This window comes from Acipenser ruthenus, chromosome 3 (genome assembly GCF_902713425.1).
Source record: "Acipenser ruthenus chromosome 3, fAciRut3.2 maternal haplotype, whole genome shotgun sequence".
Classification (NCBI taxonomy): domain Eukaryota; kingdom Metazoa; phylum Chordata; class Actinopteri; order Acipenseriformes; family Acipenseridae; genus Acipenser; species Acipenser ruthenus.
This window is the reverse complement of record NC_081191.1, coordinates 9,341,737-9,366,406: the sequence shown is the minus strand read 5'-3', so window position 1 is coordinate 9,366,406 and position 24,670 is coordinate 9,341,737. Positions and strand designations below refer to the sequence as shown.

Sequence of the window (24,670 nt, the reverse complement as noted above, 5' to 3'; positions counted from 1 at the left end):
ACCATAATAACTACAAAATTCACTTCATGATATGATTCTCTCTCTCAAAAAACTAGACAGGTTTATTTATTCTTGTTGTTGCTTTTATTCGGTTAATATTTCATTTTCAGTTCCCAAAATGCTGAATGCAGTATATCAGCTAGTGTTAGGCATATACAGACTGCAGCCAGTGGTTGTCCAGACACCAAAGACAGGGTGTACAATGCACTGTACAAAGCAACATTCCTTTAAACACTTCAACACTCTTCCACGTTGTAATTTCAGCAACAATTTGCACTGTCTGAAAGAGGACGAAAAAAAGCCGGTTGCCATAGTAACAGGGGTGGGGTTTGGAGCAGGTCCAGTCAGACTTGCAGGGAACTTTGTAGTTAATCCAAAGGCCTATACGAGTTTCTACGTGATTTATGTATTCATAGACTACAGACTCAAACTGCCTGAAGTGAGAACGCGAGCCAACACATTTCATTCACAAAAATTCCAGGGAGGGTCACATGGGAGAGAACGAAAAGAAAAACAAGTTGGACGAAAAAAGTTATGAGGTAAAACGTAGCAAATATTTAATTGAATCTGTAACTAAGTAATACCATAAGACTATGCTTCAGTAGCATTCAAAGAACACGATAAAAAAAGTGAAGTTACAAAAGTATATTTTCCCGAGGTTTTGCTTACATTATTATTATTATTATTATTATTAGAAAGTAAGTTATAATCAAGTATGTAAACATATGTTCTAATATAATATGGAATTAATGCAGTGCCTTTTGGAGTTATGTTTGATTTAAAAATAATAAATAACACATTGTGTTTAAACCTGTAGAAAGTTCCCTTATGGAAAAATAAATATATGTAATTCTGCAGCTGTGCAGAGCCATTGTGAAGTGACCTAAAGCTGGTAACCCCTGCCTAGATCTATGGGCTGTTATATCATCTCAGTCCCCAGCTTTCCCTGATATTAGGTTTCAGACTCTCGGAAGTGACTGTGTTCCAGTGAATGATTCAATCTTTAGTTAACAAGGTTAAGCTGAATATTGTATTTTTATTATGCAGACCAGGGGTCACTGTTACTAGGCCCCAGTTGAGGCACAACTGGTATGCTGTAGTTTGGCTAGCTTTGCCCTGCAGCATCTTGAGTAGTTCATGCACAAAGTAACACTGGCTGTGCTCATTTTGCTTTTTGTTTTGCTGAACAACGACTCTTTAAAAATGTTTTTTGAAAGATAGCTGAAAGTAATGTAAGATGTTTAAAGGGTCTGGAACAGCAAGTTAAATCACCAGGATGTGTGTTTTGGTGTACATTTTTTAAAAAAAGCTATGGTTTTCTGTATAAACTTGAGTCATAATTACTTAGAAAAACATACTTATATTAATAAATTACTAAAAAGGATTGTTAAAAACATTCTGACTGGGAGTATTAAACAAACAAAAAAAACTGGCACATTTATAGAAAGTCAGATGGCAATGAAATTATGTACACAATATTTTGGATACGGAAGCATTCATAAAAATGAAAAAGTGAATACAAAATATTTGTGTTATTTTGTTGTCTGTTATAAATCTAAACTACAAAATTAATTTTCGAAGATAGTGTGATTACTGAACATTAAAAATATTATTATTATTATTATTATTATTATTATTATTATTATTTTATTTTTTTACATTTTCAGCCATTGTAATGCAGCTTGAAATGTGTTTTTTGCTATTTATATCTTACATTTTTGTAAGAAAATGTTATACGTGATGATTTGTTTGTACATTATTCACACAGGGATCCATAACAAAACACTTCGAAGTGTTATTAGTAAGGGTTTACAGGAGTATTTGATTTGTGCTTGCAAGAATTACTGTTAAAAATCTGGAAAGGCACTGTTATATCAAAGGCAGTATTTTTAATTGTGAATTTGTTTATGTTAGTATTCATAACCTCCTTTGAAGTACATGTCATTCTGTTTTTAAGTTTTGGTCATGAACCTGTTATAAAGTATTGATCTTAAAAAAGGCTGTGTGAGTTGTAAATTTAACAAAGCAAAGGGTTGAGTGTCTTTTTTTGGAATATGTTTGTTTCTTGTAAAAGGTGCTTCATTGACACCTCTGGAGATTGAAGGGTAGCATACACATTTGGCTTCACCACATTGCCCCACGTGGGTGCATCCTGCCTGTTCTGGAGACACACACTTCTTAGGGGGGTTGGAAAAAGTATCAATCCAATCTCTCCCTTTGTGCCGGCAAAGTGAAATGCTCAAATTGTTCTGAATTGTATAATGTTTTGGGGGATGTTTGATACTGTATTTCCAAGAAAGGCCACGTTTAGACCATGACATTCATTCTGTTTGTGACCTAACCTTGATTTTAAACCCAAACCTCCAGAAATAAAAGGCCAGTGCACAAAGCAAGACGTACCCATTTGTCAATGAGCACACTGTGGAAACGTGTAAAATGCCTGCTTCAATAAGATTTTGCCCAAAAGAAAAATAATATAATATTCTTTAAAAAAAACTTTGGTTACACTTTAAAATCAGTGTAAATAATTCAAATGTACAGTAAATGTGTATGAATTGGCATGTTTCCTATTTAATTAATTTGATCTATGCATCAATTTTTTGCACTGAATTAAAAAACAAATGTCGGGCCCAGATTTTTTTACCAAACCTTGAAGATGTAATTACACCCTGCAACATATATGTGTACCTTTAGACTACTGTAGTGGCACTATGCAGTATTTAGAGCCACTAAAAAAGAAGCTTTATCAAAAATCTAAACTTTCCATTTAAACTTAGCTATTACAGTATCTATTCAGTTAGATAAGGGACGTATCCATATAAGGGGAAGTGTTCTTGAAGATCAAGTGTAGGTTAAAGTGTTACGTGCTCCTTGGAAAGGTGAGTCTCTGGGGTCCACAGAATGCAGGTCAAGAGGCAAAGTGTACGCATCATTGGCACGATGTGGTCACATCCTCCCTAAATGTTTTACACGCCATGGATTTGTATCATGTAGAGTATGACCTTGAGGGGCAATATATTTTGTATTAATATTGCTGTTGAAATCTTTTTTTTTTTTCAATAATGGAATGATAATAATGCTTTAATTCGACTGTTGTAATGTGTGGCAATCCACATATAGTGAAAATGATGTGTCTGGTTTTAGAGACAAAATGAGTGGTGTAAATGCAAGATGTAACATGAGAAATAACAAGTGTTAAGCACATTGGACTTCAATAATCTATTTAGTATCTGCTCATACTCTAAACAGCACAGGAAGAAAAATACTTCTCATTTCCATGAAGTCTAGACATTTTACCCTATAAAGACCTCTACACACCGTACGCGATGCGACAAGTGAAAGTGTGCAGCGATGTGACAAAATGAATAGAGCCTATACTTTTTTTTTTTAAATTTAGTCGTTGCCATTTTTTTTTATTATTATTATTTTCTCCCAATTTGGAATGGCCAATTATTTTTAGGCTGAGCTCACCGCTACCACCCCTGTGCTGACTCGGGGGGGCGAAGACGAACACACGCTGTCCTCCAAAGCGTGTGCCGTCAACCGGACGCTTTTTTTTCACACTGCGGACTCACCATGCACCCACCCAAGAGCTACAGCGTCGGAAGACAACGCAGCTCTCGGGCAGCTTACAGGCAATCCACTCTGTCGGACAGCAGGGTGCAGAGGATAGCCGCCTGTTTAGAGCTCTTTCAGCTCAACAGAGCGTTCATGGTAGTGACATTCCAGAAACTTCTGGGCTTGATGGCAGCAGCTTCTCGGACCCTCTTTCTGTCTTCTGCGCATGCATCCTCTGCAGGCCTGGTTTAACAGCAGGGTTGTTCAGTGTCACACCACTGTCTAAAGGCACTGTTGGTGGAAACAGCCTGCCCATCTATGCCTCAAGGTGAGGCGACTGTTCTATGCCTTCCCACCGCTCGCCTTGCTCCCACTGTGCCTGGAGAAAATCAGGCAGGACTGGGCCAAGGTGCTCTTTGTAGCCCTTTATTAGCCCAGCAGACTCTGGTTTTCAGCCCTGATACAGCTCCTGAGCGGACAGCTATGAAGACTGTCCAAGCACCGTGACCTGCTCAGTCAGGCGCGTGGGACCTTATGGCATCCTGACCCATCAAGCCTCTACATTAAAGGTCTATCTGGCAGTTATTTCAGCTCGCCATATCAAAATTGACTCGGTCTTCACAGGAGCTCACTTCCTGGTGGGACAATTTTTGAAAGGGGCTTGGTGGCTTGAAGCACTCATGAAGCCTCCATTTGAGCCCTTGCATTCAGCTGAGCTGAAATTTGTATTGCTCAAAGCAGCTTTCTTGCTTGCAGTCACCTCTGCAAAGCAGGTGAGTGAGATGCAGGCATTCTCAATTACGTCAGCCTGCTTAATTTTTGCAGAAGCCAGGACAAAGGTTACGCTTCATGCCGATCCTGCTTTTTTCCCCGAAGACTGTCTTGGCATTTCATGTCAACTAGTCTGTGGAATCGGAGGCTTTCTAGCCACCTCCTTTCCAGTCAGACAGAGAGCGGCAGTTCCATACGCTAAGTCCTGTGCGGGCCCTAGTGTGTTACCGGTATGTTTACAGGAGAAAAATTAGAGGCAGTCTGCTATGGGGTGGTCCCGTGGTCAAGCCCTGTCTAAACAGAGGCTGTCCATATGGATAGCAGATACAGTCAGGACTGCTTATGAGCAAGCCAACTTGACCCCTCCAGAAAAGCTCACTGCCCTTTCCACCAGGAGCATGACAACTTTGTAGGCTTTATTTCAGGGTGCATCTGTCAAAGACAATGGTGTGGGCTACTCCCCATATTTTCCCTAGGTTCTACAGAATAAATGTCTTGGATCCTCAAAACCTTAGCTTTCGAACTAGAGTGTTAAGGGCACACTATTTATTTTTTTTTAATCACTAAAGCAGTCTATAGACGTACTAGAATGAAATAGTATGTTAATAGTATGTTAAGACTTGAATTGCTAAAACGAGTAATGAAGGCACCAAGCAGTGGACCAATTTGGTGTGATTACTGAAGACATGATCTAGATGTGTTCTTGGGATGTAGCTGAACTATCCTCCTCATTGTGGTCCAGCATTGTTCGGCAATAACAAGTCTTTTCACTGGTTGACTTTTTTGATAGCAGCACAAACTTTTAAAGGTGCTTTATTGTAAGTGGATCTAGACTGATTATGATTATGATGTGAAAGCCAGTGTCCTGACCTGACTGTGGTGCATCAAAAACGTTAATGCTGCAGGCATCCTGACACTTGTGCATTGATGGGACAAGTGTATACAGATGCAAAGAGAGTACATTCTGGAATAATAACAATTTTCGGTGCACTCCAGCATGCAATGTTTATAATACACCCTCCAGGGTATGTTTCACTTGAACAACCCTCATAAAATATGTTGTATATGGTACAAATCACATTAGTAAATTGACAGATTTTTTTTTTTTTTATGATTTGCATTGAAAAGATCCATTATAATGTAAAAAAAATGCAATAACAAATGATTGTGCAGTGCTGTTGCTAGAAATGGAAGGCAGTGCACTCTTTAGTTTTAAACAACAGTATTGGCAATTTCTTGCAATAAGGTAATTTATTAAATTTGTCAAGCGTTATCCGACAACTATGGCATCACAGTAATGTACATGAATAATGCATAATACAGAAACACAGTAAAGTTTATAAAAAAAAAAAAAAAAGTTTTGCATGGTGATATACTGGTAACTTATTCTCAATATGCACTATTGTCTAATTTATTTTAAATGTGGTAAACGGGAACAACAGATATTTTTTTCTGCAAAAGTAAATATTGCATTAGAACTCTTTATATCTCTATTATGTTTATCTCAATATATATTTGTGTCATTATTTACTGAGCAGTAGCCTTTTATGGTCCCCATTGTTTCCATATTAGGAGGACACACCCCAAACACACCACACCTTTGATATTTAAAACATGCCGAGCCTCTGGACGTTTTGTTCCAATGTCTGAACAGTTAAATACTGTGGGTGCTTTTTTTCTTCAGTTGAATAACCCCCCGTAGTGGTTCAGTCACATCTGTGACTGCAGGGGATCTCTTAGCATGCATTAAAACAATCTGTACTGCATTCTCATGATCCGGGAATTATTGAACTCACAAAAGTGGTTCTTTCCAAACTACTCTCTAATACCTAATAAATATAACTTTCTGTACCGGTACTTGTAATTGTGGTCAAAACGCAAACCCATTCCCTTCCAGCAGACATATGATATAAGAAAGAGCAGATGTTATTTAATAGTTGTTTTTTTTTTGCAGAAACAGTTTGTTAGATTGAAGGTAATGCTTTCTGTTTCAGGTTTATGTATTGAAAACTATACTCGAAGAATCTGTTAATACATGCTGTTCCTTTGATTGTAATAAAAATATCAGAAAAGATTAAGTATATACTGTGTGACCCCATTGAAAGTACCAAAAAAGTACCACAAAATCCTTATTTTTTAAATTGAGCTCTTAACTAGGTTTCCAAACATAAGGGATGTCTTAACAACTTTGGTGATCAATAAAATATATACAATATTGTAATATAATAAATATCAACCTATACATACATCTCACAGTTTGATGCATGAAATACTTAAAACCATTCATATTACTGTATCATGCAGATTTATAAAAAAACAAAAAACAAAAAACATGCCAGTGCAATAGGATAGAAATAAGACATTTTGAATTTCTTCTGTTAACCAATAAATACTGTGTTTTTTTTTTTTTTTTATAATGCGTGAAACACTTGCTACAATTCATAGTGTTTGAAGTCAAAGTTAATCAAATACCTAGACATTTGAAGCAGGTAGTGAAAAGATTAATAATCCCCTACAATACTTCATATGATATTAGAATCACCCAGGCTTTCCAGTTGATACTCCAAAGTCTAGAAATAACCTTATTCAACCTTTCTGCTTTTACTTAAAATATGAATGCTCATATTATAATAGAAAATATATTTAAAAATTGCAGTATATAAAGAATGCAACAGTTATAATTGGAGATTCATTGGTAAAATATGGCATTGTGGTGTAAGCAGAGTCAACAGCGAAGGCCAGCACAAAATCATTTCTAAAACACAAAATACCTGTTAATATACGTTAAAGTGTTGCTATACCACTGGATATCAAAATTGTAAGATCTGTCAGAAGTAGCAACAAACATTGTGCCCCTTGTCATGTCAGTTTCCAGCAATATTTAACTGCCTGTGTATTTCAGTCTTTGAGATCCCACACTTATGGAGAATGAGAAATGGAGAATGGGGATTATAAATGAAGTTGTCTGTTTGTGACAGCTTCAAAGGGAAATCCGCAGTGAGCAGACGATGAAGCAGATGCTGTAAAACAACAGGGGATGGGTCTGCTACTTCCAGTGAGCTGAAGACACTTTGATAAACAGCCAGTCATGTGCCTGGAAAGACCCATCCATCAGGGCATATCAGTACAAATTATGGAGACATATCCTGATTAAACTTGCTGTGCTGTGCAATGCATTGCATTTCCTGCATATCTGTTGATGAAACAGCATTAACAGGAACTGCATGAAAACTCCATAGTCCCGATAAACTATTTTCAAATACAGCCAACTCTCTAGATGTACTATGTCTGGATCAGTAATTCTAGGTTAGATTTGATGTGTCTTGTTTTGAATACAGTACTGGTACATAAAAAAAAATAAGGGTATCCACATTGCATTGATGTAAAATATAAAAGCCAGCTCCTGATGTGCTACCTACATAAATAGTTTTCACAGACCAGTACAGGGGTAGGAAACCTTGCACATTCTGTCTATTCCATCGTAAAATTTTGTTCCAGCAGGTGTGACGGGTAGTGTTGTGTGCTGCACTGCCATTACCGGTTCTGTCCTCCTGTTGGTAAGATGAGATGAGATGAGATGAGATAAGCTCTTTAAACACAAATGGAGACATCTTAACCACTATGCTCTTTGGCATAGTAGTTAAGACGCTCGTTTGTGGTGTGCAGGGTCACTGGTTGGTGAGGTTCAGAAAAATATGATGTTATATGTCCCAGATGTGTTGCTACAACTGTTTAAATAACAAACTTGTCATTTTCATTTTCATTGTCAACATCCTGACAACTTTTAACTTTTTAAAGCTCTTTTAAAAATGTCCGCTCTAATGCACTGGGGTTTGAGATCTGTCCTCTAAATCACTGTAGGAAGAGCGATAAAAAATTTATAAAAAACACAACAAAACAAAAAAAACATGTGCTCTGGCTTTTCTGTTCTGTACCAGTTATTGCTGTGTTACCTGTTTGCACTAGAGCGGACATTTTGAAACAGACTTTAATTATACATGTAAAAAGTTGTCAGGATGTTAACAATGAAAAGAACAATTACAGGTACTTTATTTAAACAGTTGTAGCAACTGAAAAAAAAGAAACAAAGATTGAAAAAAGATTATATACACATAACATGTACAATAATAATAATTAAAAAAAAAAAACACTTTCCTTTAAAGTGTACTGTAACTATATATTTTAGGATGCGACATCTACAGAAAATTACTATTTTTGTTTTTTTGCACCTCAATCATCAAAACACCAAAAATATAGTACTCTTAACAAGAACAGCATCTTCACTCCAGTTCGTCAGATTAGACTGCCTGCCACTGGTATTATTCAAACCTGAAGATCGGCCCATTAAGTGTGCTTGTCCTCATTTGAGGGCAGGCAACTTTATAATTTGTTGGAGCATTTTAAACTAGTATTTTCCTGTTATTTTAATTTTCTCTTTGACTATATTGTTATAATAACTTGCTCAAATTCTGTTAACTGTTTAAGTGTAATGTAATGTGATTACATAAATACAGCTTGTGTTATGATTTTTTCAAAGAAAAAATTATTTGGTAAATAATGGATTAAAACATAGCTAGGCAAAGGTCGGCATGCAGGAACCAAAACCAACAATAAGGCACGAAACCCCGATCCCCAAACAGATGAGAACTAGAAGCATCTATGTGAGCTACTGTGAATCAAGGTCAGTACATTAGGCATATAAACCAAAATGCTATCCCTCTTCCTTAATTATAAAATCTGGTACCTTTTTTTTCTTTTATAAATTTGGAATTGCCAATTATTTTACCCCTGATTTTCTCCCAATTTGGAATGCCCAATTATTCAACCTGGTTCATCGCTGCAACCGCTGATATGAGACCCCCAGGAGAGACGAAGACGAGCACTCGCGTCCTCCAAAACGTGTGTAGTCAGCCATGTGTTTTGTTTTCGCACTGCAAGCCTGCCAGCGTAAGAGGACCACGCAGTGCTGAATTGCACACAGGCTGGCCTGCAGGTGCCCAGCCAGTCACAAGCGTTGCTGGTACACGGTGAGCCATAGATTCCCCAGCCGACCTAAACCTTCCCCGCCTGGGCAGCGGTTGGCCAATTGTGCGCTGTCCCCTGGGAACTCCCGGCCATGGTCGACAGTGGCATAGCCTGGATTCGAACTGCCGATCTCCAAGCTGTAGGGAGCCCCCCAAATCTGGTGCCTTTCTGTTTACAAATTAACCCCTGGGTATATTCCCTATTTTATGTGGTAGCCTAACGAATTGTTAAGCTTTGATTTTGCTTATTGACACGTAAGTGGCTGTACATTGTGGGACATTAGTGGAGGACTAGAAAAACAATAACAGAATACCTGTTATTCAAACCTACAACCTATTAGTCTTTTACGGATAAAATAACACTTGCACTTGTGTTTGCGATAATAGGATCTATTAAGGGCAGAATTACAATTGCACATTTAGTGCTGAAAGTAATTCTGTTCAGAATGCAAGTGCAAACCCAACCAGGAGGGTTTTGCAAGAGCACATTAACTGAGCAAATCTAAGTCAAAGCAATTTTTATGTAGTGGGCAATTTTTTTCTGCAGTAGAGGCTGAGTTCACAGCACTTTAAACAGCAGATCTTAATTAACAATAATTAACTACAAATGGCAGTCGGCCAAGAAAACAAACTTAAATGATTTTCTATCCACGTCCTAGAAAAAGTCTTTATATAAAACTGGAAATTCTTCCCTGTCCATAATTCTGTACAAAATGCACAAAATAAATAAATAAATACAATCAACTAAAGCATTTTAAAAGCATTCAATGGTTCATGCAAGGTGCATCATGTTCAAACAGACAATTACAACATTTGATTTTGTTTTTTACACACAACATTTCAAATACAAAATGTTTCAGAACATTTAAGTGCAGTAGTTAAAATATCAGGTATGAGTGTAGTATTACATGAACCCCCACACAACACCATGCAGGCTTAAATAACACAGCTCTTCACAAGCCTACTCCTTGCTTGTTTTCCAGACGATAGAAGAGAAGAACCCTGAAGATGGAGGCGGGCCCATCAGCATGGGAGCTTGGTTCTTGTGAGTTATTTGGATCTATGAGAGAAACAAAATCACAGTAAATAAAACTAATAAATAACAACCTTGTATCCATGCAAATGTATAACAACAACAACAGCTACTACTACTGTGTCTGAATATCGTCAATCCTTTAATTAAAGAGCACATCACTTTAAATGTAGAGGTTGTTTCAGATGTTAGACAAATGTTTATTAAATATCATGTTGATTTTCAAATTTACATTGGGAGTCATCTGCTTACTCACTACCAGTAATATTTCTCTCTGGTTTAAATATGTTACAGTATTATAAGTGTCATCACTGATAATAACAATGTCACCAGACATGTCAAATAATTGTATCTGTAGTATTTATTTAAACAGAATCAAATGCTATTGGTGATAATTGATATGGACTTGGAGCAATAAACCAATAGTGAACAAGCAAATTGTAAAATAGATATGTAATACATGTTTGCCATATCTATCAATGCACATACTGTATATTTACCTAATACACATTTACAAACTGCATTCAGAGTGATATGAGCAGATCTGCTCTTTGTCTAATTCAAAGAAGTGAGTAAACAGATATACCGATTGATCTACTGACAACCTTGAATAATAACGGGGAAATAACTATCGCTCCAATAATAACACCATAAAGAGTATGAAGTCAAAAATCACGTTATTCTGTAAAACAAGCCCAACAATTTAAACAGTTGTATGGACCGTATCGAGTTTCAGGTATCCTGACTGTAATGCTGCTGTTGGTAACCATTAAAAGATTACATCTATAATTTAGATATGATATCATCTACTTGAATACAACTAACATAATAAACGTAGTGTGTTGGATATTTCCCATAAAATGTGTACACCACTCAATGTTTTCCAATAACCCTGCCTATGTTTAGATAGAACTCACTTAGAAACCAAATAATTATTAAGGTGGACAAGCTGAAGTTTATGTTCCCCTGTACACCAAAGCCTGATGCCCCATTCTTTCAAATACCCTTAAGGCAGAAACCTAAAACAAAAGATTCATTTGCAACAAGCCTTTACCACCAAGCCAAGATATTACAATTAAAAAAAAAAAAAAAGTCAAATCATGTTCCTTGCTGAAAGCAGTCAATGAGGGAAGCAGCTAGTTGGTTAATGAAAGCAAGGTAGCTGTTGAAGGGGTGGGGACAATTTAACGCTCCAGGTATAATGACCAAATAAGTGCTACACTATCTGAAAGCAGAGGTTTCCTAACCCAGTATATTATCAGATATATCATGTTTTAAAATTAAAACGCATCTTGCCACAACAGCTATAGGAGGCTGTGTGGTCCAGTGGTTAAAGAAAAGGGCTTGTAACCAGGAGGTCTCCGGTTCAAATTCCACCTCAGCCACTGACTCATTGTGTGACCTGAGCAAGTCACTTAACCTCCTTGTGCTCCGTCTTTTGGGTGAGACGTAATTGTAAGTGACTCTGCAGCTGATGCATAGTTCACACACCCTCGTCTCTGTAAGTCGCCTTGGATAAAGGCATCTCTGCTAAATAAACAAATAATAATAATAATAACAGCTACGATTTACAGAATTAATTTGTTGGCTACAATCACTTTAAGGTTCTTCGGGTCAAAGATAAAAGAAAGAAAAGGGCAATAACAGAACATTATTCATGAAAAGGAATACTTTAAAAAAGGCTATTGAGACTACACTCACATATCTTCTAAACGTTGCATTCTTTAGATGTAGAAATCCAGAATGCGCTGTCATATTAAACAACATTTAATGAGAGCTTTCTCTGCTCTCAGCTAATTGAAAGCAATTATCAAGGTGGCATTTTGATGCCAACTTTAAGCTACAGTGAGATAATAAATGATCTCATTATGTAATAAAAAGGTCAAATCTTGCCGTAGGGGCCAGTGACGTTCACATTTTCTGAAGAACAAGAACGGACATTTTCATTAGTGGAAGTAAATCTAAGGAAGATCAATCATTTATTAAATATCAGTTGTCATATTATTTTAAACTATATCAGACAATTGGTATTTCTTTCATAAAAAGCCAACTTCATTATAAAAAAAAAAGAAAAAAAAAAGGTAATATGTCCTAAAACACAACATAACTGGCAAATGTCATATTAAATTCTTATTGAACTTTTATAACATTCTCACTACTTCTGTTTGTAGTCTCTAATTATTAATCAACAACTAATTTTCACTGCTCACCCCTCAAACTGTCTTCTGAGAACTACTTCATATTTTCCTCCACTCTTGTTATTGGCATACCACTTGTGATTTTGAGAGTGTGATTATGTTGACAATGGAAATTACAGGCTAGGACGCAATCACTGTGCTACAGCTCCCCAGTGTGAAGTACTGGTAAGTGTTTGTCAAGAGAGGCAAAACTTTTTTCTTATGTTAAATGGACATATTGAAATTAGTTTTACAATATTTGTCCTCAAGTCAAAAGGATTAAACAGTGATAGAACTAGTTGTACACATTGACAAGTGGTTGTTAATATTAACAAGATTGGGTAGATGGAAACTGAATTAAAGTAATTTGGGTGTGTGACCCTTCTTACTTGCGATTATTTGGGCATTTCATTGTTTTAGGTGTTATTGTGTCTGTTGTCTTTTAATTACAGTGCCTGGATGAAAGTTTTACTGTTTTTAAAATAAAAATAAAAAGGCCATGGTTCCTATTTTGTAGAAAGCGCAAAGGCTGATACATTTTCCAGGGATCTCTGCACAAACATTTCCGGGTTTCAAGAATGGTTCTCCAAATTTTCATACAAGCTGTGATGTTTATATCTACAGGACAACCACAAGCACATATACTCACAAGAGGTCACTCAAAGTTTCTAAAATGAACAGAACAAGGCTACATGGGTCAGCAGGAGGTCTATTCAGCTGCTGAATGAAATCCCAGACAGTTTGGGTTTTTGGAGTTGCTGTGGGTCAATCGCTAGTGTGATGTACCTTGTCTTAATAAGAGTGCCCATGGTGAGATACATTAGGCTGAACTGTTAGTCTCGTTAACTGCCTCCCTTTATGTCTGGATATAAGTGCACATTCAGTGTAGAGGTCTATAAGGATAAGCCTTCCAAACTGCAGTAAGCTCAAATTATATTTGTTCTACCACGATCATTAACAAGGAACATGCATAATAAAGTCTTGCATAATTGTGGAGTTCCCATGGAAGTTGCACACAGGTAGAGTGAAAACACTAGGGTATCATCATAATTTTCTAACACACTGTGAAAGTGACACTGCCACAATATTAAAAAACATGATTAATGGTATTTTTCCATGTTTTGTGCTAATAGGTATAACTGAGCTTTTAAATTAATAGAGCTGTCATGCATTTGGTTGTTACAGATGTAGTGCATAACCAAAATGGAAATTATATATTCTGCAGATATTCAAAGGTGATGCTTTGGAATTTTTTTTTTTATTAGCATTTTTTTTAACTTTTAATGACTACAAATTAATTGAGAATTTGTCACAAGTTCTAACATACTGAAATTAAACAAAGGTCGCATTACATGTCAGAAGAACATAAAAATACACAAGCAGTAAATTAGATGTCAGTTATCTCAAGATTTAGAATTAGGAAGTGATGGTAGATAATGCCTAAGTAAACAAACATAATTAATAGATTAAGAAGTACTAGAAAAGAATGACAATTATGGTAGACAAGGACATAACAATCATGTATTTCCCTATATAAAACTAACAGGAATAAAAGCAAACCTTAGTGTGAAATGTGATCTATTTTCATCAGCCATGTACAGTATACACTGACCACTAACCTAATGCTTTATAGTATCACTTCGGTTTGTCTTAGACATTCTAGCAACTGCTACATAACTGAACCAGAATTAAAACAATTGTAACCATTTGAACTGTAGAGGAAACATAGAATTGTAGAAGAAAATACAAAACAAACAATGCCAGTATATTATCAGCATCGGATAATGTTCAATAAATAATACTGTACATGCCCGAAGTAACACATCACAATGATAAAGTAGATTTCCTTACCCAGTAAAGCAGCTTTACATAATTTGAGAATGTAACAAAAGAACAGATATGCCAACTTAATGACGGAAGACTCCCAAATTAACTCCAGTTTCAGTCTCTGAATGTTAATGGAACACACTGAAACCCTGCACATAGTTTATGTAATTAAAATTGTACTGTTACACTACCATAGTATTTAATTCCCTACATTGTAATTAACATATGTGTGAATTTTGTTTCATTTTTGTTATCAAGCATGAAAATATGATGTTTTAAATATAGAATAGTCTGTTTCTAACAATTTCTTAAGGGTTTTTAAAGACTAAAGCAACGTGATTTTTTTCTTGCTGGGGCGTAAGTCTTTATCCCGTTTGCCTTCTATGATATTTTGGGTTACAGTGACCTGAATTTTAACATTAGCTTTCTGTTATTTTGCTAAAGGTATGGCCAGGGCAAAAGTAGATAAGGCTATATTCCTGGCAAAGCTGTTTTGCCTTGTATGTTGTTCCTTCAATATATAAAAGCATTTGTAATCCCTGAGCGTTGCTATTAGAGATTCTTTAGCTTGACTGTGGATTCAACATAGCCACACTCACTCAAATTTCAGGTGGAATTTTTTTTTTTTTGTTGCCAGATTACACCCCTTAAATGAGAAAGTAATGCAAAAGACCTAAAAATGACATGCTCTAAAATATGGGGGGTACTACAGGATCTCATCCTTTCAGTCTGTTTAGCAGAAATAAGACTGGTATGAAAAAACGAGGATTTAACTGGAAATATGTAAACAGTCAAAAACACTAAGGTCTATTCAATCGATGTAAACACTGACAGATCTAAGGATGTAAATTACTCTATTTAGATCTTAAACTACAATAAGCAGCAGAGATATGGTTTACCTTGAAACAGAGACAGTATAGTGTCAAGTAACGAGGACTTGAAGTATTTATATATTATGCCTATGGTTTACAACTTTCTATATAGATGATTAATCTATACACATCATCAAAGTATTTAGTATAGGTGGAGTTATGATGTTTATGACCCCACAATACAAAAATCTATGAAATTCAAGTAACAGGAGATCATTTAATTTGCATCTTTTTACTAAAGAAAAGAGTTGTGCATTATTGGAAAAGGGATTCCCACAACAGAGAAAGAAATGGGGAGATTTCAGGGAGGACAGAAATGATTACACAGTGGTTCAGAGTACAAACATCAGGGCCCATATGCATAAAAGGTGACGGTAATTAATAACAATTACTGGGCAGTATTTAAAATGTGATTTATAAAACTAATGCCTAGTTATTCTACTGGCCTGAAATGGTTTTAGATGTGATTTACCATCACAGATTGTTACTGAGAGATTGTCAGAGGCAGTGGGGGTGGTTTTAGGGGATCCCCCCCCCCCCCCCCCCCCGAAATGAATTACTCAACTATGTGGGACAATAAAAAATATCAGCCATGTGCAAAGATCTCGATCCACTGGTAAGATGTATGCAAATGAGCCGTGTCCCCTACTTAAGATGTCAATGGTATACACCATCATGACATTATGGCTACGGAACATGTCTGGACACAGGCAGGTTGTCTGAAATCAAGATATCAGTTTTAAAAATAATAATAATTGCACACACAGGTGCTGGACGCGAGTGAGAGGTTCGGGTAGGTGCATACGATTTTTTGATTAAAAAGAAAATATACTGAGCTTATCACTTATATTTGGATAAAATTCACTAGATGTGATCGAAAAATGACAAACTCTGTTTTAGAGCAGGTGCAGTGACTTTTTATTGACGTCACGAAGATGCTGCAAAATGATCTGTCAGTCTTGGGCAGGTGTTGTGACTCTTGGACTCCCAGTTCGTGGCCTGTCATTGACAGAGTGTGTCTGGTTATACCGTCTCGTCAGGTTTGAAATTCCTGGCTGTGAGCACCCAAGACGGCGAGCCACAGTACGCTGCCCTAGTCCAGCCTCCAACATGCCGATTGCACGAAGGCGCTGCTGTCTTGACAGACGTGGCATATTGTTTTTTTTTTTTCTGTGATTTTCTTTATTGCTTTTATTCAAGCTTGCAATTCAACAGCTGAAATCACTCCATATCCAGTGTCCAATCAGCTGTCTCACTAATTAGGAGATTAAGTGCATATGCTTCTGTCATAGTCACTTAAGCGTGTCATGGTCAAGGATGAATGATTGAGTGATTAAAAAGAAACCAAAAACATTTTGTCAATGTCCATCATTTATATACCTTATTTTTAATAAATGTGTTATAACAGTGATAAGTTTCTTTTGATGCTCACTATACTTTTTTCATATATAGCTTATGCACATGCCTTCCTGAAAAAGAACTGTAACCACCAGAAATGTAATGTGTTGTCACAGTTCATGATATTTTCCTTTTGGTTGAGAAAAAAGGATCCTCTAATGTCAGCACATATTTCCTTTGCAGCGCACAAGAAAGTACAGAAGATACTAGAGCGTCAGCAAGCTCCGGTTATTTTTCTCATATTATGACAAATGGCACAGAAAGACAGCACCGCACAGTTACATTAATATACAATGAATTGTTAAATAGCAGAAAAATCGCCTATGCTTTTATTTGTTACTGTATTCCCTCAGTTTGCAAATACCTGCACAATCCATTCAAATACAACACATTATTATTATTATTATTTGTTTATTTAGCAGAGATGCCTTTATCCAAGGCGACTTACAGAGACTAGGGTGTGTGAACTATGCATCAGCTGCAGAGTCACTTACAATTACGTCTCACCCGAAAGACGGAGCACAAAGAGGTTAAGTGACTTGCTCAGGGTCACACAATGAGTCAGTGGCTGAGGTGGGATTTGAACCGGGGACCTCCTGGTTACAAGCCCTTTTCTTTAACCACTGGACCACACAGCCTCATACAATAACCTCTCAAATCTGTTTCTCATACAGTACACCTTACCATACAAAAAGCTTTTTTTTTTTTTTTTTTTTAAGGAACCAGCAGATAATTTATATACACCTAATAAAAGACTAATAAGCTACAAACCAAAAAAAACGTAATTTAAAAACACCTAGAAAAAAAAATCCCCTTCACGGTTATCAACAAGATAAAAAAACAAACAAAAAAACCCATAAAATTATATAAATAATATTAAAATACAAACATAGTGTACGGTATATTTAATAACCGATTACCCCAAACAGGCAGTCGGTAAATTTACAAAGAAAAATTAAACGTTAAACTTTTTTTGTCTTTCCAAGAAGTAACACAGCATGCAAGACTGACAGACTAAAGCGTGCTGCTCTTATTTATAGCCGTTGTTGTCTCGGCACATGCGCACTACTCGCCTGATCACCGTGTTCGCTAACCGGCTGCACTCCATCCAGACATTTTTAAGCCAATCAGCCAGTCCTGAGTGAGCACAGCCCGGCTTCAGTCCATTAAACAGATGGGATGAACGGCATTGTTGATGTGCCAGTGTCACATGAGAAGGGGGATATGAAATGCACATCACCCAGAAGGGAAGCTCAATTCATTAATAATAGGGTGCATTCACAGAGATCATTTTGCGCAGATTCTGTGCAGAATCTGAACAATTTAGCCAATGGATGCGTTCACAGAGATCATTCTTAGAAGATCATTGGCTAAATTGGACTGAATCTGTGCAGAATGATCTCTGTGAACGCACCCATATAAACTGGGGGGTTCAGCGCGCAAGAGAACACTGTTAACCGACCACCCCTGCCCTATAGAATTAACTAATGAAATACTGTCATGTTAAACACTATTACTGACATGATAAATGAGACGGTAAGTTTTATTAATGTGGCTACGTGTATCTGTTGTTGGGTTTATTTTCATCCAGTCAGTATAACAGTCACTTTCCCAGTAGCAACAGACTCAAGTGAGAGGTTAAGAAACCCTACATTCACATCCCAGTAACTCGCAGTATTAAAATAAGACGTACTTGTCAAGGCAGATCAGCTGTTTGGAAATACAAGGTTCTGTGGCTGAAACAATATATCAGGAGATAGCTGATCGGGTTAATGCGGTTGGTACTGTAAAAAGAGATCAAACTGCCAGAAGCGCTGGCAAGATCAAAATCAGATTGTAAACAAAACTGCAGGGTCTTCTCACTCTTCTGGCTCGTGTTCCAAGATCTCCCTCCTCTTTTTCGCATTTTCTTAGAGCTACGAATAGGCTACAAATGTGATTGATATATTTTCCAACCAGTAAGTAGCCTATCCTGTTCAGACAACTTAATGCAATTTAATGTATGCGTTACAAGTAACTAAATACCTAAATTAAGTAATTATTGGATAATTAAACATAGCCTTTCTTATTATTACTATTGGCTTAAATACATGTTCTAAACGCAGAACATATGCTTGGGAAATGATATAGTTAAGACACACCTCATTCTCCGCCTGGTCTGTGTTAATTATGATGCTGGTGAGGGTCAAATAACGGCACAATACAGATTTATGAATCATACGAATATGTTAATGAGAAAATTGGTCCCTAAGGGCATGTTATTGTAATGTTATGATGAGTGATGTTTTTTGACGGTAAATGCCGTTTATGCGTCACCTGATGAAATACTGCCATGTTAAACACTATTACTAGCACCATAAAGGAGACGGTAAGTTTTATGCAAATGAGCCCAGGAGTCTTAAAAGGAATTGGGAAAATAATTGGCGCTGCTTTATTAATAAAATTTAAAAGTTCAGTCAACTTGGAAAGATTTTTGGGGATAGTAAAGTCTTTAATTAACTTTCGTTAAGTATTTGCATAAGTGCTTAAGTCTTAGAAACTTTTAAAAGATTTAATTAGGGAATCCTGATAACGCTTGTTAAAGCCCACATACGTTCAGGTAAAAATATGCTGTGCTTAGCTGATGCCCTCAATGTTTTGTTTATTAACCATTTAAAAATACAGCGTTTTTTTTTTGTTTTTTTTACCTAGTCCTCACCATTTTGTCAAATGGATTCATTAATAAATCCATTTTTCATGACAGACTTTTTTTGAAGGGGGAATGCCTGTTCTACCACAATGAATCTGCACATTAGTTATCATCTATTTACAGCTATAGAGACCTCTGTATCTTGGGATGTCAGAGAAGATTGATGAGCACGAGCCACACCTATCTCCAGAGAGTACTTTATATGACTTTATTCTGAATACATGGCACAATCAAACACAGCAGAAGGCAAACTGGAGTTTGAGGCATACAGAGGGTATGTGGTTACAATACAGGTACAACACAGTGAAAAGGAAGAGTTTGTCAGAGAATATCTGAGCAGCAGGAGGTAAGTAAACAACACCCTTTTCACAAATGGTACAGATTACCAGCTCTTGCTGCCCATTCACAGAGAACATTGAACCCTGTTTTGTTGTGACACCTAATATCTGTAAGGAATGTGTTTATTTAATGTTTACTTACAGTGCAAGGGGTTTGCATCCAAGGCTCACCGTCAATCTGCATTGGGAGAGCTTTACTGGTCCTGGGGAAAATAAAGAAAACAGCAATGATAAGTAATCCTGCCAAATAATACCATACAATGTAAGATGGACAACATGCATTACATATAGAACTCACCAACTCATTATCCTTAAAGTGAATATTTGTAGGTGTGGAAGTTTGCCTTCGCTTTGTTTAACATTCCTATTACTTTGATTAATGTCTTTAGGTTTGTATATGCAATTTTAGCATATAAATTATTTTAAGCATCTCTCCCTCTCCCTCCAATATCTAGCATGGCTGTGTAATGTGTCTTGCTCCCTGACCTCAAGCAGACCCATGGTGCAAATGTACCCCTTAGCGATCAGATGGGTGTACACAAAACTCTGGTACCACAGTACCATACAGGCGTAAAGAAAATATTCAAAGTATTGGGAATATTAAACAAAACCAAGGTGAGCTGCTAGGTTAAACCTCCACACTTACTGTATAAACATTCACTTTAACATATCAAAAACGATTAAATACTCAGACCACCTGAATCAACGTATTTAATGTAATAATTTCCAGTCATACAATGCATATCACACATTTTGACAGTAGTTTCTCCATTTAACTGCAGAGTTGAAAACAGCCAACTTTACCGGATGGTAACAGAAGAACACTGTGCAAGTCTCCTCCCAGCACTTTTTAAACCTGTATAGATCTGACCCATTTCCATCGCTCCTTCCAGACCAACCACTTCAAAAAGCTGATCTGACAGATCTAAAAAAAAAAAAAGAAAAAAAAGGACTGAATAAAACAAATCAAGGTGCTTACATGAAATTGCTTACGATTAACTATATTGGCTAAACCTATTGAAAAACTAGATAACTGTCACCATATGGTCACAATATCACAAGTGAGGATGGATTGAAATAAGCAATTATTATGGTACTGCAAACTAGATATAGTGGTAAACCTAACAGAAACCAGGACAGACGTAAGGCCTGCATGTCACCTTACTTAATACTCAAAAGTGATGCATCTGCACTTGGCTATCACATGCAAACTTCGAAACATTCATGTAATTGTGGCATATTTTCAAAGCTTTTACTCCAGTCTTCCATTGGCTTTATTTCAAAGAAGAAAAGCGCCTGTTTACATTACAAAACTAAACATTTAATTAAGCACTATGAAATAGTTGTTTTCTCCTTGCGTAAAAAAAAAAAAAAAGAAATACGAGTTAATTAAAAACTGGAGTAATATGTCTCATTGAAACTTTGGGGATAAGCCACATGTGAATGTTTACAGTACCCCCCGGATTGCATCAACTACTTACCTTTTAATGTTAATACCGAGATAACCACGGATAAGTGGCAAAGCAACTGTTTACTGAGGAAATGCCTGTCAACTGCTCTTAAATTACAATCATAAAAAGAAAAAAGTCTGACTGCAGTTACCTAGAATTATAATAAATATATCCACAATACCTTCAGATTTGTGTTTCGTGTTACATATGAAAGGTTTCATAAGTATTTACAGATAATATGTGACATATATAAGTAATTTATAAATTGCCATGAATGTATTTTTCAGTAAGATGTGAAATGGCAGCCAGTTTCAAAATGTCATGTCAATATGCAGCATAATTCTCTGTGGTTGATTATTCTTGTGGGTGACCTTTCCTGCTTTCCAAGCTTAAAATAGTACTGTATACTGTTTTTCACAGTATAGGCAAAACAGTGTCTTTGTTTCTGTATCTTAAGCGCTTAAAAGATGTTGATATCAAATTATACTACATATTTTTATATTCTTCTAATCAATGTCCAGTGCTTTTTTATAGGAAAGCTATACTTGTATAATTATAGTAATAAGTACAGAAACCTGTCTGCCTTGGTGAAGTGTATGAATAGACTGATTCCCACCTTCTGTGTGTGTATGAGACTTACATGCTTTTATTTTTAAACCAAAAAGAGTATTTATATGTATGACAATTCATTTCTTTTAAATATGTTTATTACAGTATGTTTACTGGATAATCTTTTTCCATAATATAGATACTGCTGTATCTGACAATCACAAATAGATACAGATTTTGTATTCAGTACAAAATCCTCTTAAGGGTCATTTTCCGTAATTAAAATAAATAAATAAATAAAAATTGATTCCAGGAGGACAGACAATTTCATATGAAAAGAAAAAAATCACATTCATTTGTTTGTTGTACATATACAGAAAACTCACTTGCTTTAAAAAGGGAACTAGAAATTCTTGCCGTTGTTTGCATTTGTTAAATATACTTGAGTGTTCCTCAGATCACCAGTTCCAGTACAAACAGTTGACTTCCCCAGGCACCAGCACTAAACATGCCCTTTTCCATAGCTAAGCACTGACAATAAAAAAACAACCTCTTTAACCTGGGGAATTGCCATGAGTTTCCTATGCTTGACTGTGTTCAATTATCAGCATTGTTGCTTGTCTCAGCAGCCCTGCAACTGATACCATTATGAAGTTACACCAGTTAAATCAGCCTCACAAATGGCGTCGGTGTCTGCTTTATGTTTTCACATGGGTACATCTAATGAGAAATAGCGAATGGCTGTGCTTCGTGAGCCTCTCCTTGTTTTCTGTGTGAGAGGGCCGCTAGTCTGTGTGGGAATGTATATACAGTTCCCTGACTCTCCTGCCCTTTTCTATAAACCCAGCTGCTTCACGTGTCTCCTCACATTAGTGCAGTGGGTAAACAAGACCCAGGCTGATGAATGGCAGCTGATGTCAACACTTTGTGAATGGTATGCTGGAGGGGGCTGACCCCTCACACTTACTCCTGATAGTGCCAGCCCAGTCAACAGGGAGATGGCCGCCCCACTTCCTTTTTCAATTAGAAAGCTTATTCAACAGCAGTTACTTTATCTTTAAAGGCAACATGTGTGGAAATTTAAAGGAATGCTGTACATTGGACCCTTAACCCTGTCAAAAAGTCTATTTGTCCACACATCAGGGCATACATCAAAAGCAATACTCCCAAATTACATCATTGAAATTGTATCCCAAATCACTAAATAATTAATTAATTAAATACACTGGACATGTTTAATTGTATCACCAGGGATGAGCAGGATTCATTGCAAAACATCATTGTACCAAATAAAGTACAATGGTGGAGTGGAATTTTGAATGAGCTGAAGGGGGCGGATAGCCGAAGCAGGGAGATTAGCAAGCAGAGAGTTACAGTAGTCCAATCTGGAGAATACATGAGCGTGGACCAGTAAATTAAATACCAAGATTGCTCTAGCTGTGAGCTGAGGTCAGAATCAGTGTTCATCTTGTGCCCTGTCATCATTCCACCATTTTGCATAGACTATTTATTCATTCTTTTTTTTGTTACTGTAATAATAGAAAAAAAGATATGTTTGAAATAAAAAAAAACACAACAGCATTTAATTTTTCAAGTTGCACTTTGAGGAGAAATCAAGACAAAGGCAAAACACAGCATGAAAACTTTCAGGTAAGGTAAAATTATTTAAAATTTAAAACGAAAGGTTAAATGATGACACAGGATCTTTAAAATAATTTCTTTCAGTGATGTTTATACTTTTTATTATTTATTTATTTATTTATTTATTTATTTATTAGCAGATGCCCTTACCCAGGGTGGCTTACAGATGTATACAAAAAAATACATATCAAGAATTACAGTCCTTATATAAAATAGGGCTATCAAGCAATTAAACAAATTAATCGTGATTAGTCTCGTGATTAAAAAATTTAATCTGAATTATTCTCGGTTGTAATCACATATTAAATTGATACAATTACTACATCCTTCTAATTTAAATGTATTTTATTACTGATATTATTATTATTATTATTATTATTATTATTATTATTATTATTATTATTATTGTTATCCTTAACTGTAAATAAAATAGTTTAAAATGTATGTATTTATTTAACCAGAAAATCTACCCATTGAGACCGTCACCAAAGTTTACTAGGGTCAATAATTTAGAAATTATAAATACAACCAGCACAATAAAACGCACGACTCAAGCTTGATCAGCAGCATACAGAGATCAGAAAACAGAATAAATAGGGACTGTTGACTGAAATAAATTGGGTTTTTTAAAAATAAAATGATAAATATGTAGCTACAGTTATGTGCAAAAAAGCAGCAACGCTACTCTTTTTGCAGCTTCCTTGTCTCTGAGTCTCCTTGGTTGAAACAGCTTGTCAGTAATGCTGTCCTGTCACACTAACGTATTGAAGTTAAATAAATACAAAAACGACTTATCTTCCTGTTCCATTCGTATGGTGCACAATTCCCAGCTAAATCTAACAAAAGTATAACGATAATAGGAGGCGGAGATCCGCTGGCAATAGATGCCTTGGCACACTCTATGACTGGAGAAAATCAGGCAGGACTGGGCCAAGGTGCTCCTAGTAGCCCCTTATTGGCCCAGGAGACTGGTTTTTAATCCTGATACAGCTCCTGAGACTGCCCAAGTGCAGCGTCAGGCATGGGCATCATTATCGCATCCCAACCCATCGAACCTGCAGCTCTGTCCTGGGCCCTGGGTCCTGAACAAATGCATTTGAGCCATCTGGAACTGTCCACTAGGGTTATTGACACCCTACAAAATGCCAGAGCAGCATCCACACGTTCCCAGTACAGGTACAAGTGGGGCGTCTTTCAGACATGGTGCCTGCCTCGTGGGTTTGACCTCACTACCCTTCCCATGGTAGTTATGCTTAAGTTTTTGCAGGACCTGCAAAAGGTCTATCTGGCAGTCATTTCAGCTTGCCCTATTTAAAATTGGAGCTCACTTCCTGGCAGGGCA

At 36.5% G+C, this 24,670-nt stretch overlaps 1 protein-coding gene and 1 long non-coding RNA gene across 4 annotated transcripts in view; one reads left to right on the top strand and one right to left on the bottom strand.

Annotated features, from left to right (window-relative positions):
- The first annotated feature begins 335 nt into the window (after positions 1-335).
- LOC131709421 (uncharacterized) lies at positions 336-20,558 on the top strand. 3 transcript variants are annotated; one of them, XR_009311534.1, is made up of 5 exons: positions 336-539; positions 10,337-10,398; positions 19,473-19,695; positions 19,832-19,921; positions 20,470-20,558. It is a non-coding gene; the product is annotated as an uncharacterized LOC131709421 (long non-coding RNA). The 3 variants fall into 3 exon arrangements; XR_009311529.1 differs by having other exon boundaries at positions 19,832-19,949; positions 20,470-20,532; XR_009311526.1 differs by having other exon boundaries at positions 19,832-20,499.
- Positions 8,792-24,670, bottom strand: part of dgkb (diacylglycerol kinase, beta) — a 177,957-nt gene continuing 162,078 nt past the window's right edge. Inside the window, exons 23-25 of the mRNA XM_034058527.3 lie at positions 20,492-20,612; positions 19,830-19,890; positions 8,792-10,413 (exon numbers count right to left, since the gene is read on the bottom strand). Coding sequence (XP_033914418.3) covers positions 10,315-10,413; positions 19,830-19,890; positions 20,492-20,612 — 281 coding nt within the window. The 3' untranslated portion in view covers positions 8,792-10,314. The remainder of the gene's footprint in view (positions 10,414-19,829; positions 19,891-20,491; positions 20,613-24,670) is intronic.